The sequence below is a fragment of the Brachyistius frenatus genome, unplaced genomic scaffold, assembly GCF_029030835.1.
Source record: "Brachyistius frenatus isolate BFR_SWC_R1_liver_20210118 unplaced genomic scaffold, ASM2903083v1 Contig_28, whole genome shotgun sequence".
NCBI lineage: Eukaryota > Metazoa > Chordata > Actinopteri > Embiotocidae > Brachyistius > Brachyistius frenatus.
Window position 1 is genome coordinate 897,519 of NW_027210627.1, and position 18,158 is coordinate 915,676.

Below are 18,158 nucleotides of genomic sequence, written 5' to 3' on the forward strand. Positions count from 1 at the left end.
AAACAAGAAAATTAAAGAGAAAATATACCCAATACCCCTCAAGACCTAAAGGCTGCTGCTTTATGTTATGGTTAGAGTCACAAGTCTATAAATTTGATATGAAATCTCATATGATTGCAAGGCAGGCAGAGTTTGCAGGCACTCTGCATCACAAGAGCTGTCCTACGGCTCAGACTGGCCTTTATTATCTGAATTCATATTCATCATGAGGTACCGTACGCTGCAAGGAATACAAAAGCTATCTGGAATGTTTTCAAACATTATGAAAGAGAGTATTTCAAGCATCATTTTTAAATAAATCTCTAAATGACATGCAGTGGCAGTGAATCCCAGAGGTGAATGTGTGTATAAGGGGCTTGATACCATGAAAGAAGCAGTCTTTTCAGCCCAGTCTGCTATTGAAAAGCATGACAAGCTCTTCTCTCTTCATTTTTGTTTTATTGACCAAATAGGTCCTTTTATAATGAGTAAAAATAATCTTAATTTGCAACCAATAGTTCATAAAGAAAAACAACGTCTACAGTCATCTTAGCCGCTTTGTAAGGCTCTACTCACCAACCACAGCAGTGCTTTGAGCTATACGCTAACATAGCGTTATCAGATGTAAGATGGGTATTAGATTTGTACGATAATTTGGCCTTCTGAATGATGTGCAATCAATTGTAGCTCTCTCCAGTCCCTACAGGATTTTGGCAACTTTTTGGGGGATTGTTAAGATAAAAAAAAATGTATTGCGGCGGCTTTTCTAAAAAAAAATTGCGATGTAATTTGTGGGGTTTTACAAGAGTTTTTTTTGTGGTACAACGACTGTTATTAGTTGAGCAAATTATTATTATTTTTTTTTTACTAGATAAGTGCAGTCTTCTCCAACTGGAAGTGTATATAAAAGTATGTTAACATGAATCATTCCCATGATAAGACCACATTCCCCACAAACCCCGTCACTTCTGTTTTTTTCCGGTTAGCTAGCATGTGGTCTGTCTTGATGGTGAGAGGAGAGGGAGCAGAACCTTTGCTGAATGTAAATGAGCAGTTATTTTTGTTAATAAAGCGAGTGTTGTTTGAAAAGACTACTTTATGCTTCAATACTTTCAGCAGAGCTTCTGTTGACAAAAAAAAATTCTCATCTTTTTCTTCATCTGTCTCTGATCACATTTTCAATCGGTATCTCATCATTCAGTATCCATAACACTGCTGCATCAATTATTAACATTCATTCTGCAAAATCAGATCCAACAACAACAACCGCAATAAAGGCAAATGCAACTGTTCAAATGCAATAAATTCTACAGCAATGAGAAGAGCAAATTACAAAAAAGCAAGTGTGAAAATACAAGACAAATAAAAAACAATCATATCCAATAGTGCAAGTGTTATTTATTGGTTTCACAAAACATTACAATGTAAACACAATTGTGTGCGTTTACCTGTAGTGGATGTGCTGTCCTTCAACTCCTTCATCTTTTCTGTCCTGTCTTCTTCAGATTCTCTGTGAACATTTATGCACCTCAGAATTAACTCCTCAAACCTTTTCCTAATTTTAATAGCCAAGTAAAATACATGCAAATGCTAAAAGATACTCCGACACTTACTCCTGCCATTGTTGGGGGTCCCAGCAAAGACCTCCAGTTGTCCTTGCAGTTTGTAATCTTCTTGATGGAGGTACTACACTCTCTGCAGTGGCAGGCAGGCGGACAGTGATAAATAGACAAAGAGACAGCTTGTGCATTATGATATAATGGCAGTATCAGCACTCCAGTATTATGGCTATATATGCAAACAAGCCATTTGGTGCAGGGTGATATGAAAGCAGAATTTTCCATTGTATACATTACATCCATCGAAATGAAAGACAGTTATTCAGGCAAGACGTGTAATTTCACTACTAATTCTAAATATTAGAATTAGTTTTAATCCAAATCTAGTCTCAATGAAATCAGGGCAGGTGATTTAAAATGTTTCTTGACATACAGTTGCCTCAAACAACATTTTATCAGAGCTAAGTAGATTCTGTTGGACCTCATGACTTGGTTCTTGTCCTGATATTAAATATTATTAATAAAAATGCAAAAACGTGTACTTGCTTTGTCATTATGGGTTACTGGGTGAAACAATTCTGTTTAAAATGAAACCTACAACACCTTAAAGTCTGCAAAAAGTAAAGGGCTCTGAATACTTTCTGAACCGACCCGCAAATCCATGTAAGAAAAGGTGGGGATTTATTTCATTGAAGTGGCGAGTGTTTCACAAATGATGAATCAGGATAAAAGTGTTGTTTTTGCGTGTTTTGTCAGTCAGAAGAGAGATAGACATTTACATCCTAACAAGCATTCACCGATAATAAGTCTTCGCTGTATCCAGTGTCTAATCCAGTGTCTCTCACGTTGTCTCTGTTTGTGCTGCTGCTCCCACGCTGAACAAACTCTGCCAAAAACACAAAGTAAACACATTACTGGAGACCAACATTCAAAATGTTACTTACCATTACCTCTGTATGTCAGCAACCCTTTCATGCCACAACAGATGTATCTGGAGAGATGAGAAGACCAGACACAAACCACAAACACAGACAAATTCCTGCTCTCCTGACACATCTCAACATAAACACTCAAAACAAATAAGGCTCTGAGGAGAAGCACCACTTAACACAGATTTAAAAAGATATGTTTTAATAGTGCACTGAAGTATGAAAACAGACTTGCAAAATAATGAGATCACTCAAGAGCTTCTGTCGATAAAAAGGAAGTTATTATCGCAGCCTTTTCTGGGCCTTTCGCTTAAGATTGTATCCTCATTGATGACACTTAAAACAAACAACGAAATCACTCAGACAATAAAAACAAGACAAAATAAACCTGAGAAAGAAAATAATCATATCCGTGATTCCACAAGCACCACTGATAAAAGAGGAAAGACGATAGTGTTGTTTCGGGACACTTAAAATCGAACCATCGGTAAAGAAAAAAACTTCCATACCTGCCATTGTGACAGAAGGAGGGACTGATTGGCAAAAACACAGTAAGTGCAATGAACACGAACAAAACCGTTTGCTATCTGTCACTTAAAGTGCTCAATTTGTTAATTTAACTTCACGGTTATTACTTCTTCCACTTGATACGACGAGTGCAACAAAAAGCTCTCCATGAAGATGTACAAACACCTTGACAGGATGAGTGGAGGAACTTTCACCTTCACCTGTAGTATTTACATAACGGATTACGTGACCGACACCGAGGCTGCTAAAAGAAATGCTTCATGTCCTCACATTGAATCACAAGCAAAGTAAATAAATCATCTTTTAACTTATAAAAAGAAAATCACATACAGTCCAGGTGGTGTGAAATAATCTCAGCTGCAAGTAAAAGTGAATTTTGGCTGCGGTGCAAAGTCTTTACAATGATACATTAAATATTTTCTGATACATCTCAAGATAAATCTGTAGTGGTCATTTGAATTTCACAAATAAAACATCAATAGCATGTCCGTGTTTCCCTGTGTACAGTATTTACACCCAGTTTTGAAAAGGAAACTGCTCGTTATTGCAGTGAAGCGGTTTTTAGCTTATTGCGGGGAGGCTTGTCTTATGTCTCCGTCACAGTTTGTCTTCACGATCCAGCACTGTCAAGACCAACAGGAGGGGAACGAGAGAGCCGTTCATATGAAGGATGGGATGCTTTCTTTTCCATTGTTCTTCGTGTTTGATGTCACACTTATGAAAGAAAACAAAGACTAGTCCCAGGTGGAACAAAGAAAAGGGAGGATATTGTCCTGCTGAAATGTCAAATCCCTTCAGGACAGTGCCTCAAAGAATTGTAGTTTCTCACAAGACACAGAGAGGTCACTCTCTGATGACCCGAGCTGCCCAGGCGGGGTACCATGAAATCCTTAGTGTACTACATTTCCAGTTCTGCCCGATTACTGGTCATGAAAACAATGCAGTCGTATAGTGTGACTTCATCACACCAGAGCTCCCAGAAATCTGTGTGACAGTAAAAAAAAAAAAAAAAAAAAATACTACCGTGACACTCCAAACAGCACTAACATGTAAAAGCAAAGGTGCTGAGAGTCGTGTCAGCGTTGCAGTTTACAGATGAAGGAGGTGCCTTGTCCATAATACCACAGAAAAAAATCTGGTTTGATCTGCGAGAACAAAAAAGCAGAATTTCTCCTTCAAAAGCCAACTTTGAATAAACTGTATAAAAGGTTTCGATCCAAATGTTTTGAGACGGTTCCTGTTGTGCTCGAACGAATCCCTGTAATGTAATGTGTATGGGGGGGGGGGGAAGCTGTAGCCTTCATTATTAAGTACTCCAAGTTACGTCGCTATATCAACATCAGCACCTGAATCACACACGCTTTTGTGAGCAGTGGCATGTGTGCGTTTTTGAATTCACCACGGACCTGAAACTTGAGCAGAGAGTGCACGTCAAACCGGGAATCCGCAACAGAGATGAATGAAATGCTTCAGAAAGTCTCCGGCGTCCGAGGGAAAACATTCACTGCAAATGGTGCGATGGTACTTTGGTTTTCCAGCATGACAACACGCAAGTTTAACACCACAACCGTCTCACCCCGCCACGCACGCTCACCACATGTGGCTCCCTGCAACGTTTTATCTGTTCCCCAAACATGTTGACAAAATGTGATGTTTCTCTGCTCAAGTTTCAGGTCCATGATGGCGAAATCAAAAATGTACCAGCGGTCACAAACATGAGCAACTCAGGTGCTGATGTTGATCAAGAGACATGACTTGGAATACTTACTTCTAAAAGTTAAAGCTTCCACCTGCTCCGTGTGCATCACTGTGCTGAGCCCGATTCGTGGGCAACAGAAACAGCCTCTAAACTTTCGGAGGCGTTGTGTCCGCTTCACAAAGACACACTTCACGAAAGAGCAGCAAGGCTTCAGAAAAGGCTCGTGGACAACCACACCAACGTCCGTTACTTCAGCGGCAACAGTGGAAGTCCTCTCCTTTGATTCATCTCCTTAAAAATAACACAGCCACTCCTCCTCTGTTAGTGTTGTGGGCGAGTTCAACGTGTACCGTTTCATTTGGGCACATGACACTATAGTATTGATGGATAATGTCCAGCACCTCGAGTACCGTGAAGGATCTTTGACACGGAAAAGAAGTAAAAACAGAGTTCCAGTCGACGCAGACTAAGATGTGAAAGTAAAAAGGAGCTTGTAGAAATGGATGGGGTCATGTCAACACTGTAGAAAATAAATAGATTCAATAGGAGGCACTTCAATGTCTCTGGAATCTTCCAGATTGTCAGCTTAGTGAGATCCACGTTGGCCACCTTGGGAGACAAATAAGAACGAATTAGGAGAAAATATAGTGGAACAAAGTAAAGTACATTGTGAAAGTTAAATGTTGCTGCATTGGTATCTTGAAGCAGCAGAAAGCAATTTGTGCGATTACTGTATGTTAGTTATTTTAAAGGACTCATTGTTAAGACAGTAACATGCTGCAACATTAGCGGGTGCACAACACGTACACTTTGCTTATTACACACTCAGGGACATGAAGCATGCAAAACATTCAAAAGATCAAGATTGCAGTGTTAAACATTATTATTGTGTATTCAGTCTGTTCAATCTGCACACGTGCAGATCTGTTTCCTCTGCAGAGACGTTTGTTTTTGTTTTTTTTCCCCCTAAAACGAGATGATACTCTGAATTATTCCACGTTACGCCCAAAACAAAGTTAAACCAGCAAAAAAAACGGATTTGGACACAAAAGCACTTGTTTGATGCGTTAGAGCTCTAAAAGTCACTTATTTGTAAACTTAGAGCGTTAAAACAGAGCCGATAGTTAAAGTTAGTTCAGCGGTCTCTTCCTCCTCGTCAGAGCCTGCCGCCTAACATTACCCACAATGCATGAGCACCCGCTAATGTAACCTCACGATGTCTGCCTCAAGCAGAGATGAGGAGAGGGCTGAAGAAGTCTGGTGAGCTTCAAATTAAAACAACACCCTCTAATATATATTTATATTTATAAAATTCATATCGCGATAACGTGAATATTCCAACTTATTGACGTGATGGAACAATGACAACAATGGTCATCAGACCGTTACGATTAACAGTACAAACACTTTTTTTTGTTGCAATTGCGTTTTCCCGACATCATTAATGAAACATATTTCAGTATTTTAACATATCAATAACAATGTTGTGAAATGCCCTGAAATATTTTAATAACATATTCTATAGAGAAGACTCCCCTTTTAGTTCTTTTTTTTTTTTTATATATATATTAAGTGCACGACTCAATGAACCCTGTTGATTTATGCGTGTTCACATTTACACACGCAACATCACACAATCATACAAACACACGGGTCAACAACACGCAAGCCGGAAAACGGCTGAGTCGTCATTTACGTCGTGTTTGACGGCTGGATCACGAACAGAAGCTTCCTTCGCTGGGGGAGACGGTGTGTAGAGGAATAAGGCTTTCACACTGCTCGCTGTCGTCTGGCAATCTGCGGCGAAAGAGAGAACGGGCTGTCGATCACCATCACAGTCGTCACCGTGACAACCGCCATTATTATAATCACCCCTCACCGAACGGGGGAACGAGCATTCACAGAAGAACGGAGCGCGTAACTGCCGCAGAGAGGTTAGTCAGCCGAACATGTACATCTGATTACAGACTTAACTTAGCAAAGCTGCGAGCTACAAGTGGAGTCCATTATTCCTGTGAGAATGGAAGACTTTTAAGTGTGTCGGGTCAATTCATTTTCTTTAGGTCACACACACACATAACACAACAACAACCCACTTTCTTTTTAAAACTTTTAAAGCTTTAACTTTTTTGAAAAAAAATTAAAACACAGGCTGAAAACCATTTAAATCAGCCACTCACTTCCTGAAATGTGTGTGTGTGTGTGTGTGTGTGTGTGTGTGTGTGTGTGTGTGTGTGTGTGTGTGTGTGTGTGTGTGTGTGTGTGTGTGTGAGAAGATCTTCCATTTGCCTTTATCAGACAATGGAAGCAGCATTTTCACCCATTAAGCATGTGCACCTGTTTGCCCTCTACAATGCCATGGTAACCACATCTGACGTCTGCAACATGACTCTACACAAATAAAGGCTCCGTGTGACTAATAAGGAAATTACTTTTTTTTTTTCTTTATTAGTAATTGGTCGCCTTTGTGATTACATTCAGTTTAATTCCTCTCGCGTCATTTAACAGTTTATAAATATACATCAAACAGCAGACGCCATCACGCCAAATTATGCCATCAACACCTTGTAACAAAGTCGCATGCAGGGACCTTTGATGCCGTGTTGCTGTATTCAAACATCTCTAAAAGTTCAACTTATTTTTCCATTAATGTTGTCTTAGTCACTGATAAGTTCCACAGCTAGTAGAGAAATGGAAGAAGATTGTTGGAGTACAATGAGGAATCTTTAGGACTGACATTTGCCCCGGTGCATTGGTCAGAATGCCGTTAAAAGGACGGCAGTATTTCTTCACTTCATGTTAATTACTTAGTTCAAGGCATCGAAAAGCACACAGCACTTATCTATAATAGAGAATAGAGGCCGGATGATTTCTTGGCCGATATTGGATCACATATATTTTAGAATCGGCGTATAAGGTGTCCAATATACACCGATAGAAACGTTCTTTCTTTTTTTTCTTTTACAGAAGAAGTTGCTTAAGGTCGCAGAATGAAATCAGTTTCTGTTCCCGTTGGTTTTTGTTTTGTTTTGAATGAGAGCTGCCTAGTGGGCTTGTTAGAAAAGTGTACGAACTTTTACTTGAAAAGTTTACAAACTTGTTTTTGTGTAAACAGTGTCACAGCTCATGTCAATCAAATGTAAGATAAATTAGAAATTGTTTTATTTGTGGGTTTTTTTAAATAGTTATTTATAATAATTCATCAAGTTTAATTTGTCAGAGCACTAATATCAGTGGACCATATACTGTAAAATAGCCTGCATCCATTGCATATCTGTGTCAAGAGTGTTTGATATAACAGGGATGAGGGATCTTTTTTTTTTTTTTAAAGAAGTGTTTTTATATATATTGTATATACACTGTATAAAGAATATCAAGCGATATGTCTGGATTGGATTTTTTGTTTTGTTTTGTTTTACTCCCTAATATCTGTGTTGGCCCCGAAAATCCAGTATCAGTCCACCTGCAGTGGAAAACTCACGACTCGACTGTGAACCCGTAGTTCACTTGGATTAACCCAACTTTAAATTACACACATTCATAACTGAAGAAATTAAGCATATTATTCAATTTAACTTAATATCAAAGGTTTGTACATTTACAAAGGCTGCCAGCATCAAACAAAACAGGAATGTAATATTTAAACCCAACAGGAAGTGAGATAACGCCACTGAATACTCCACAGTTACACTGTTGAAGAGCGCCCTCTGTTGGTTCTGCCCCTGTTCTCTTTACAAATGGAGTCTTAACATTATGTACACAATCCATCTCACGACTAAGCAAACTAACAACAGACAAAAACATTACATTAAAGTATATATGACTTGCAACAGTGGGTATGTTAGCATGTGCACGTAGCCTGTTTTTGAGTGGGAGAACACCAACATGGCTGACGCAGTGTGTGTGTGTGTGTGTGTGTGTGTGTGTGTGTGTGTGTGTGTGTGTGTGTGTGTGTGTGTGTGTGTGTGTGTGTGTGTGTGTGTGTGTGTGTGTGTGTGTGTGTGTGTGTGAGAGAAGATCTTCCATTTGCCTTTATCAGACAATGGAAGCAGCATTTTCACCCATTAAGCATGTGCACCTGTTTGCCCTCTACAATGCCATGGTAACCACATCTGACGTCTGCAACATGACTCTACACAAATAAAGGCTCCCTGTGACTAATAAGGAAATTACTTTTTTTTTTTTTTCTTTATTAGTAATTGGTCGCCTTTGTGATTACATTCAGTTTAATTCCTCTCGCGTCATTTAACAGTTTATAAATATACATCAAACAGCAGACGCCATCATGCCAAATTATGCCATCAACACCTTGTAACAAAGTCGCATGCAGGGACCTTTGATGCCGTGTTGCTGTATTCAAACATCTCTAAAAGTTCAACTTATTTTTCCATTAATGTTGTCTTAGTCACTGATAAGTTCCACAGTGTGTGTGTGTGTGTGTGTGTGTGTGTGTGTGTGTGTGTGTGTGTGTGTGTGTGTGTGTGTGTGTGTGTGTGTGTGTGTGTGTGTGTGTGTGTGTGTGTGTGTTACCCTCTGTGGAATCAGACAGTGTGGACCGTACCTCTGGATCCGATGTTTTCTGCAAATGAAGGCGTAAACTCTCCTCAGCCCCACCAGCACCGGGTCCCAGTTGTTGTAGTGACATAGGAGCGTGGCGATGAAGAAGGAGAGGAAGACGGGGACCGCCCCGGCAAAAAATAACCACGAGAAGCGTACCTGTCAAAACACACATAAAGTCTTTTACAGTCATTTGTAAATACATGTTAACATTTAACAAAGTACGGAAGATCCCAGTTCATGAATACTTACTGATGTCACAAGATTAACAGTTTGAAATCATTTCTGTGAAAATAAATATGACAAACAGTACAGAATCTCTTTTAAGACACTCTTCAGTGCCCAAAATTAATACATTACCCAAATTCTTCTTTTTATTATCTCTTCAAACTCTAATTTTCTTCCACTTGGAGTCTTGTTGATCCTGAATAAACATTATCTAGAGCTTCATTTTAAACTTTGTCTCTTATTGTTAAGTAGCTGCGGCGGGAAACTTACCTTCTGCATGCAAATATCTGCCATAATAGAGAGCGGGATGGTGAGGCTCAGGGCCAGAGTCCCGATTAAAGAGGATGTCAGGAAACAGCCCCTAATTTAAAAACAAAAAAAAGAATTACAAGTTAGAAAATTACTTCTTTTTTTTTATTTATTTATTTTTAAATACAACACATAAGTCAAGTGGAAATTTCAGTCCAGAAAACTGCTCAAGTGAGGTTATGAAAATTTAAAAAGCTCATGATTTGGACCCCAAACATTTTTCGCATCAGCCGACTCACCAGAGCCAGAGGAACTCCGAGAGAACGGTTCCGATGAGGCCGTTTATGAGGATGTACGTCCACACGAGCTGGCTGGGAAGCTCGAAGGCCTCGAAGCCCGTGTAGTGGAGCAGGAGGAAGCCGGGCCACAGCAGCAGCAGGTTGAACAGACCCACAAACCCTGAGAGACACACAGCAGCTCCGGCTTAGACGACTGCAACGTGCAGGTGTCTCTAGTTTTTCTGCTCACTGAGCGTTTTAGTTCATAGATTAAAAACTGAAATAACGGGATGATTTGAAAAAGCCTGGACCTCGTCCTTTAAACAGTTGTCTTCCTTGAGTATTTGCTTACCAAAGAACATTGGGATGTCCAGCTTATCCTCCCGATCCACTCGTCTCTTGATCATTACGATGTAGACGGCGTACAGCATCGCCCCGGCCAGCGACCACAGGGAACCTTCCACAACATTTAATTCACTCAGAAAGATGTCTTCACAGCATACTAATTTAACTCTCCTGGTCAGGAGTGTCAATGTTTATTTTCAACAACAACAAAAATAAAAAAAGAGACAAGATACTCGCCGTCTCTATGGTTACCTATGACACCTTTCTCATCGGGGTTGTCCATGCTGGAGAGGCTCACGAGGGCAACCCCCCCCATGCTAAACAAGAGAGATACCCAATGAAACTGACAAGTAAACATACAAGGGAACCAATTTGTTTTTTAAAGCTGAAAAGCAAAAACAAGAAACACAGAAAGTATTAGACAGCTGTACTATTCATGAGCTAGATGAGAAAATTGTTACATGACAATTAAAAAACAAAGTGACGGCTTTTCTTTCACATTTTACAGCGACTAGAGACCGGTATGCGATCAGTTTGGATAAAATCAAGCACACAGTTAAAATATTTATGCATAAAGTTTGGAAACGATGAAAACAGTCAGCCGGGCTCCGAACGAAGAGATGTCCTTTGTTATTACAACTTGACATTAACCAACAAAACACAACCTCTCGATGTCTTTATTAGGACAACTTAAGCGAGTAATGCCAAACTTAACTAATTATAACAGCGCTGTAAATATTTCCTTTACCTCAACTACAGTGGCAGAAGTTAAGGTCACGTGTTTATGACAGAAACATCTCATCTCGACTTTGCATTGAAAATTAACGAATTAGTGACACTTAATGGCGCGAAAACAAATTCACACTCAAGATTATTTTCATTCTGAAAAAATAAAAAGACTCAAACATGACTGTACAATCTAAAGCTTGTTTACGAGCAGTGAAAAATATGAAACATCAGTAGAGGTGAGTTCGTTTAACCGCAGTCAGACACATCAAAATAAAGCACCTCCCGCCCCACCGTGTTATTTCAAATTTTTAGGATGAAAGTAGAACAATCAAAAAGCAGTTACACAGCAAACAAAAGAAATATGATGTGATAATCAGTGAGCTTTGGAGGCGCTTGAAGGCAGATTTCTGCACTTTGAAGAGACTCGGGTTAACTATTTCCACACATTCCAGTTTGTTTGCTAACTTAAGCTAACAAGCTAAAGTCAAACTACTCTTATTTAAATGTTTAAAATTAACATTTTAAGAAAAACATCTTGGAAAAAGAAGACTTCAAGAAGTCTTGTGCTCCAAGGTTAAATTCAGTACTAAATGTGATGCTAGAAGAAGATCAGGTTCACAAAAACAATTCCAGGTTATCCACTAGCGATTGTGAATTTTTTTGTTGTCCCTAAAAATGCTTGTGGAAATCTGGCTGGAGCTGATGAGATATATTTTGGTCTGTACCAGATAAAAAGGACAGAAGAATAGTTACAGATCTTACGAGTGATTTGATTTAATTCAGTCATAAATCAAAATGCACAATTAAAGTAGGGGGAAATTAATATGACTGGGTCGAACTCTGATCAGTGTGGTGAGTTCAGATCTGCAGGGAACGATACTCAACAAGTAAAGGTTTGGATTTGGTCGACGCATGCATGAGGTGCTTGGAGAAGGAAATACAACAACGACAAGCCGGGAGGAATGAACTACACCAACAGTGTTCATCTTATTTAAAAGGACACGTCCGCAAACATTCATGAATTTCAACCACAAGCAACTTTCTCAAAGGGGCTGAACCACTTTTTAGAAAACACAAATCGAGATGAAAAGCACAAAGGCTGACAAAAACAACATGAAACAACACGTTTACTTTTGTAAATCTACACCAAGCGCCCAAAAATTCCCAGCACGCCCTTCTCGCCACTTCGATTGAGCCTTACCTCAGGGCCACAGCTAACAGTTTGGACAAGGTGAAGCGGTCGCTGCTGTTACTGGGAAATATGGCCGCTAGGATGAGTGTAAACAGGCCTGAAGAGGGAGATGTGACAGAGGACATTTAGTTTAGTCAGAAAACTGAGGATGAAACGGTTGAGAGATATATATCACGATATTTTCCTTTATACCTGTCATAGGCGTGTCAGTCTTTACATTTTATTTATTTGAAGGAAAGTCTACAGAGAGAAGAAGAGTCACCTGAAGTGGAAGACAAAATGTTGACAATAGCGACCTGCGTGTCGGACAGAGCTTCCTGGTAGGACAGGTTGGCCAGGAACCACTGGAAGACAAACACAGGCAGACATGTGATAATATGTACCAACACTTCTAAATATTGTGTAAACAGTGTTTAAAAAAGCAATTAATGTAAGCCAATTAAACAGAATAAACACCAGGAGAAAAAAAAACAAACACTTAAAAACCCAGATGGTTAACATTACTCCAAACTAAAAGGCAGATTAAAGAAAGTAGGTCTTTAGTTTCCTTTAGTTTGCCATATCCAGGGGAAAACATAAAACTTTTAGAAGTTGTAATTCAACTCACTCTTCAATCTCTGACGTTCTAGTTTTCGGTGTGATTCTGAAAACTGCCAATAAAGTGTCCAGTGTTTCCCACACATAGACTTTACTTGGGAGGACCAGCCAGGTGTATTTAACCACCTATTTTTTTTTTTTTTTAATCTGTCAAAGAGAACGTCACCATTCCCTGCTGATTAACTAGTGGACGATCTCCCCTCGTTCTGCTTCACTTGTTTCTCCTCTTATGCGACTTCAAATTAAAATCTCTCTGGTGTTACACACACAGTCCAACCACATACGAGATGTTGACCTCGTCTCTATGGTAGGAGGCACACTGGGCTTCAACTTATTTAAATCTTATTTTATATTATATACTATATAATTTTATTTCAATAACTGGAGACTGGAGGCTTTTAAAATAATGACGCTGAAACCCCCATAAAAACGTGTGCTTTTTGTCTTTAAAATATAAAGTTAATGAAATAATAAAGGTCTTAACATGACAGTATTTTCTATATAGTATAGTATAGTATAGTATAGTATAGTATAGTATAGTATAGTATAGTATTTCATGTGGCTGAAAACCTTTCTGAGTGCCATCTCTAACCATTGACAGGTTAAGTAAATACAATAATCTCATACCGCGTTGCTAACTCCAAGCTGTTCTACTCACCACAAAGCAAAAGAAGAAGCTGATTTTAGCCACATCTGTGATGGTTAGCTTGCCGACAGTGCGCAGCATGGCCTCGTGGTCCTTGGCGGCCGGGTAGGACATGCGGGACAGCTTGGCCTCCAGGGCTTGAGTGGAGGGCAGCTGACGCACCTCCATGACATTACTGAAACGCACCCGCTGCTTTTTAGAAGCTGCGAGTGAGAAGCAGAGAGAGGAAGGAATTCATGCAGGGAAAAACAGGTTTTATTTAAATGCTAAAACAGAAAAACTAAGTAATTTTGTATTTGCAGCAAAACCATCATTTTATTGTATTAAATTTCAGCGTCATTAGGCTCTAATGCTGCATTTTCAACACGTGCCAATAAATATGAACCACTGGAGTTAAATCACACCAGAAACTCTTATAAACTCTCTTGAAATTTTATGTGAGAATTTGGACAAATATGGACTTAGAATCGAGGTCAGACAACTTTTCAGAAGGGAATTACCTAACCTAACTACTTAAAAATGAGGAAAAGCCAAAGGAATCAACACATTATTCAACTGCTCAGTGACATAGAGCTCAGACATTTGATCATAGTTTTGTTCTTCTTAATGACAAATGTGAAAAACAGAAACGGGACAAAAGAAAAGAAGTCTAAAGGTTGCCTAAAAGGTGAGAGGGGTTTCTCTCTTACTGGCTGTAAACTGTCTATTTTCACAGCTCGCTGCTGCCCTCTATTGTTCAGACATGATGAGGTATCCAATCACATCTCAGTCAACACCTGCCTGAGTTCTACATACAAATATGCATCATGGTACTTCTTTTGTAACAATAACGACAGCAGATTGATACTCACAAGATTCACAGTCTCCGATTAAATAGTTGGAGTGCTCGGTAGGTACGTCCTGGAACTTCACTGGCACGTACAGCGGTTCACTCTGCGAGACACAAAGACAAACGTCACCGTCAGTCAGGAGGTAACACACTCAAGTATTCTGCAGTCAGAGTTTTCTCTGCAATTAAAACTACGTACCAAACAGTTGTTCACAGTGGTGTCAGTGGTGCAGGATGCAAAGTAGGCCTCGGCATCAGCAAACTGCAGAATAAACAGTTCAAAACCATCAACTTACAGAACAAAACCAAGAATTCACACTCTGAATTTCTGTAATCATTTAACCATTTTATCCAAATAGACATTTGTTTGAGATTGTTTTTTTTTTTACAAATTAGTTTATGAATTCTTGAGTTACAGCCACAAACGTGTTTTGTGAGGACGTTTGTTTTAGATGTAACAGACGTGGGGTGACCTTTGACCTTTGATCCGTTCATTCTTTGAGTCAAAAGTAAAAGTGTGGTTAAACTACTTACAAACGCGGCGTGCCGGCGTTTCAGAGTGCCGGTGCACTGTTGCCTCCAGGGCCGCCACAGCAGGAAACCCAGCAAATACAGCACGAACATGGACGTCTTGGTAAACGTGCTGAAGAAAGGTTTGTTGTACTCCTGTCGCTTGAAAATGTACTACAGGAATAAAAAGAGAAGAAAACTGTTAAGTAAGTAACACATGTTGTTGGAAAGTGTCTGATTGCACCCTCAAGATACAATATCTGGTTTTACAATACCAACTGAAATACCTTTGAACTCAGTTTTTTTCCTCTCATGCACTTTAATTTTCTTTTGCATTTATAGTTTATCAGGGAAAATATTGTAGTGGCTGTTATGACCTAAAAAACAAACCAAAAACGCCACTGATGCATCATGGGGATGTGGTTTACGATTTATTTATCCAAAAGAAGCAGCAAACTGTAGAACAAAGTAATCATGTTTCCTGTGGCCTCTCAAAGGTCCAACAAAGTCTTATGTACCGAAATAGCCTCAGATGCCCTTCGTGTTACCCAGTTAACAAAACAAACACACACTAAATAAAATACTCGTTAACCAAAACTCAACAAGCAATTGATGCCATTAAACAAATAACTAGTAAAAGAGAATATTATTAATATCGAGTTGGAATTAAGCAAAATATAAAGTCATCCAAACTCCAAATAAACTCATAAACATTAGAAAAGCGAACAAACAAACTAATAAATAGCTTCTAATGTAACATTTTTCTAAGAGCAGGGGAGGAGAGTGCCGGCATAATGGGACACTTGATACATTCGCTTTACGGCATTTCAAAAGGAATCATTGAACTTTTTACTTCAGTACATCCATCTGTCTGATCAAACTTGTGTCAAACACTGCTGCACTAAATCCAAATAAATATTACGAGTTCCCACCACTGCCTGCTGATCCCACCACATCTCCATGCACTCTGACTACATCTGCGTCCTCGTGTCTCTTTGTCTCTGACAGTGGTGTCATCTTACACTGCAGCACACCTGGCAGCAGCAGGTGTGGAAATGTGACTGACTGACTGAGGCAAAGTCCTTACTGAGGTCAGCTCCGAGGAGGCCACCCAGATGACATCCACCAGCAGGAGTATCACCACCCCGAGGGCCATCCGCCTCCGCTGGGCCGCAGTGCTGCCCTGAGAGCTCATCCGGTTCATGATGAACACCCACTCCATCGGGACACTGAAGAGAGATTTACAGATTAAACATGAACAGGAGAAACTCACAAATCTGCTGATTAATGCTCAAATCAGAAAGTCATTAATTAGTAAATTACCTTTATATGAAACTGATTTGACACACAGCAATATTACAACTACTAATAGTTAGTCAATTCTATGTATTATAATCTAATGTAACTATTGACTAAACAAGAAAAGAATCACCAAGTTGATCAACAATGACATCAGCTGCAGCCTTTTTAAATTGACATCATCAAGGTCTCTGTAGTCATGCAGGTAAACATGACAACCACCGCCGGTGCAGATCTGTCAGACTGTTTCTTGCTCGGGAATAAACAATGTTTTTCAGTGAAACTCTTTCAGGCCACACGTGGGGTAAGTAAATGAAAGGTAACAGACGATACATCAAGAGAAAAGGCTACGTGTGGTTATCCTTTGCACACTTCAATAATCAATTCAAGTAAAATCACAGTTCATTATAGCCCAAGACTCAAAGTGCTGTAAATAATAAAAACAACATTGAGCAACATCAGCAAAAAACTAAAAAAAAAAAAAACGTGGAAGTGAGCTAAACCACGTACAAAACATCACAAAGGGAATATTCGACACACACAATACATGCAATCAAACAATCAATAGCCAGCGTCAGCAAAACATACAAAAACATACGAAATAGAGACAACAAATAACAAAAGCACATGTATACTACTATCCTAACCTTGCACACATCGATTGACTAGAAAACTGTTGACCACAGTTTAGTATGTCAGGCGAACTAAAAGATGCTGAAGGCTGATTAGTGAAGATGAGTTCTGAGTTTAATTTTAATGAAATCAACCGAGTTAGACTCTCAAATGTGAGCAGGAAGACGCTTCCACAGTGGAGGGGCTCGGTAAGAGGAAACCCAACCACCTACTGATGTTTTACATATTTTTTGAATAGTCAGGAGGTGGACATTATGAGAGTAGAGCCCCAGCTGGTGGGCGAGGAGTCACTAGAGGTGATGAGTAGGAAGGTGCAAGTCTGTGTAATACTAATACCAATCCTGGTTGTCTCGTCTAGGAAGCCAAAAGCAGTGAAATAAGAACAGGGGTGAAAACATCACATCTTCTTGCCTCGGTTTATATCCTAGCAGCAGTATTTTGTACAGAATAGTTGATCTCAGTAAGACAGATGCACACCTGGTCGCCTGCAAAATGTAGACTCTGAATCGTTTCCCCTGGTCTTTCCAGATGTCAGCTCAGATTCACTGTGTAACCCAGAGAGAGTCGAGACCAGACAGGTGCTCACGGCTGACAAAAACCTGCAACAACGAAAAGAAAGCACAAATGTAACTCTTTTTTTATTTATTTATTTGTATTTAAACCAGGAATAAACGCGACTCTCCGCCAGCTCGGTGCCAGCTGTGCACGACGTCAGATTCAGCTTCAGATCCTGAAATCAGCGAAACGGACGTGATGCTCGAGGTTGTAATTGAATGTGAAGTTCCCTGAAGTTCACCGACAGACGTTCACGTTCAGTCACACTTCATTTGTCCCGTCGACGCTGCAGGTCGCTGCGCTGCGTCGAGCTGCTTGTTTATCTATTAACGAGCTACGTGCTAACGAGCTTGATTTCGCCAAGCGAGCAAACAAACGCGCAATAAAAGTCGTTTTTTTTTCTTACCTGACTGCGAGGGGAAGTCGTTGAGTCTGCACCATGAGCATTATGCCATTTCACATGCTGCGGAAATGTTGACAAACTCACAGTTTTTACGATGAAATGATTACAAGCCCAACGGTTGTAAACATTAGCACACCCGCTCTTCCTTATTATCAGGTGACATCACTTATGGCGCGGAGACTTCTGGGAAATGTTGTCTTCAAGACGCGAACGAGAACTCGTAAAAAGGCGAATAAAGACTTTTGACATTTAGTACTGAAGTCAAAATTATTGTCCTTTTATATTTTTGTAATACATTTTGGGGGAATTTTACTTCTACAGAATAAAACAAAGATGATTTTGATGTTTATTTACGTTAACATTTTCTGAACGCTGCAGGTTCCGGTGTGTCCAGCAGGGGGCAGACGGCTCTGA

At 39.7% G+C, this 18,158-nt stretch overlaps 1 protein-coding gene across 1 annotated transcript; it reads right to left on the minus strand.

Moving 5' to 3' along the window:
• Positions 1-2,652: 2,652 nt before the first annotated feature.
• LOC138621032 (solute carrier family 35 member F5-like) lies at positions 2,653-17,930 on the minus strand. The gene is made up of 16 exons (XM_069698765.1): positions 17,748-17,930; positions 17,264-17,385; positions 15,942-16,083; positions 14,879-15,028; positions 14,544-14,606; positions 14,367-14,448; positions 13,528-13,718; positions 12,535-12,616; positions 12,282-12,369; positions 10,604-10,668; positions 10,359-10,463; positions 10,028-10,187; positions 9,750-9,840; positions 9,256-9,410; positions 6,391-6,491; positions 2,653-5,303 (listed from the first exon to the last, which is right to left on the minus strand). The coding sequence occupies exons 3-15, from the start codon at positions 16,074-16,076 to the stop codon at positions 6,410-6,412; spliced, it is 1,449 nt and encodes a 482-aa protein (XP_069554866.1). The 5' UTR covers positions 16,077-16,083; positions 17,264-17,385; positions 17,748-17,930; the 3' UTR covers positions 2,653-5,303; positions 6,391-6,409.
• Positions 17,931-18,158: the final 228 nt, after the last annotated feature.

Bases quoted from the DNA above. Each gene is read 5' to 3' on its own strand.
- LOC138621032 (XM_069698765.1), bottom strand. From the start codon at position 16,076: ATGGAGTGGGTGTTCATCATGAACCGGATGAGCTCTCAGGGCAGCACT. The intron at 10,669-12,281 runs GTAAGGCTCAAT...TCTCTTGTTTAG, and splicing joins CTGTTAGCTGTGGCCCTGAG to CATGGGGGGGGTTGCCCTCG. The intron at 9,841-10,027 runs GTGAGTCGGCTG...TTTTTAAATTAG, and splicing joins TCGGAGTTCCTCTGGCTCTG to GGGCTGTTTCCTGACATCCT.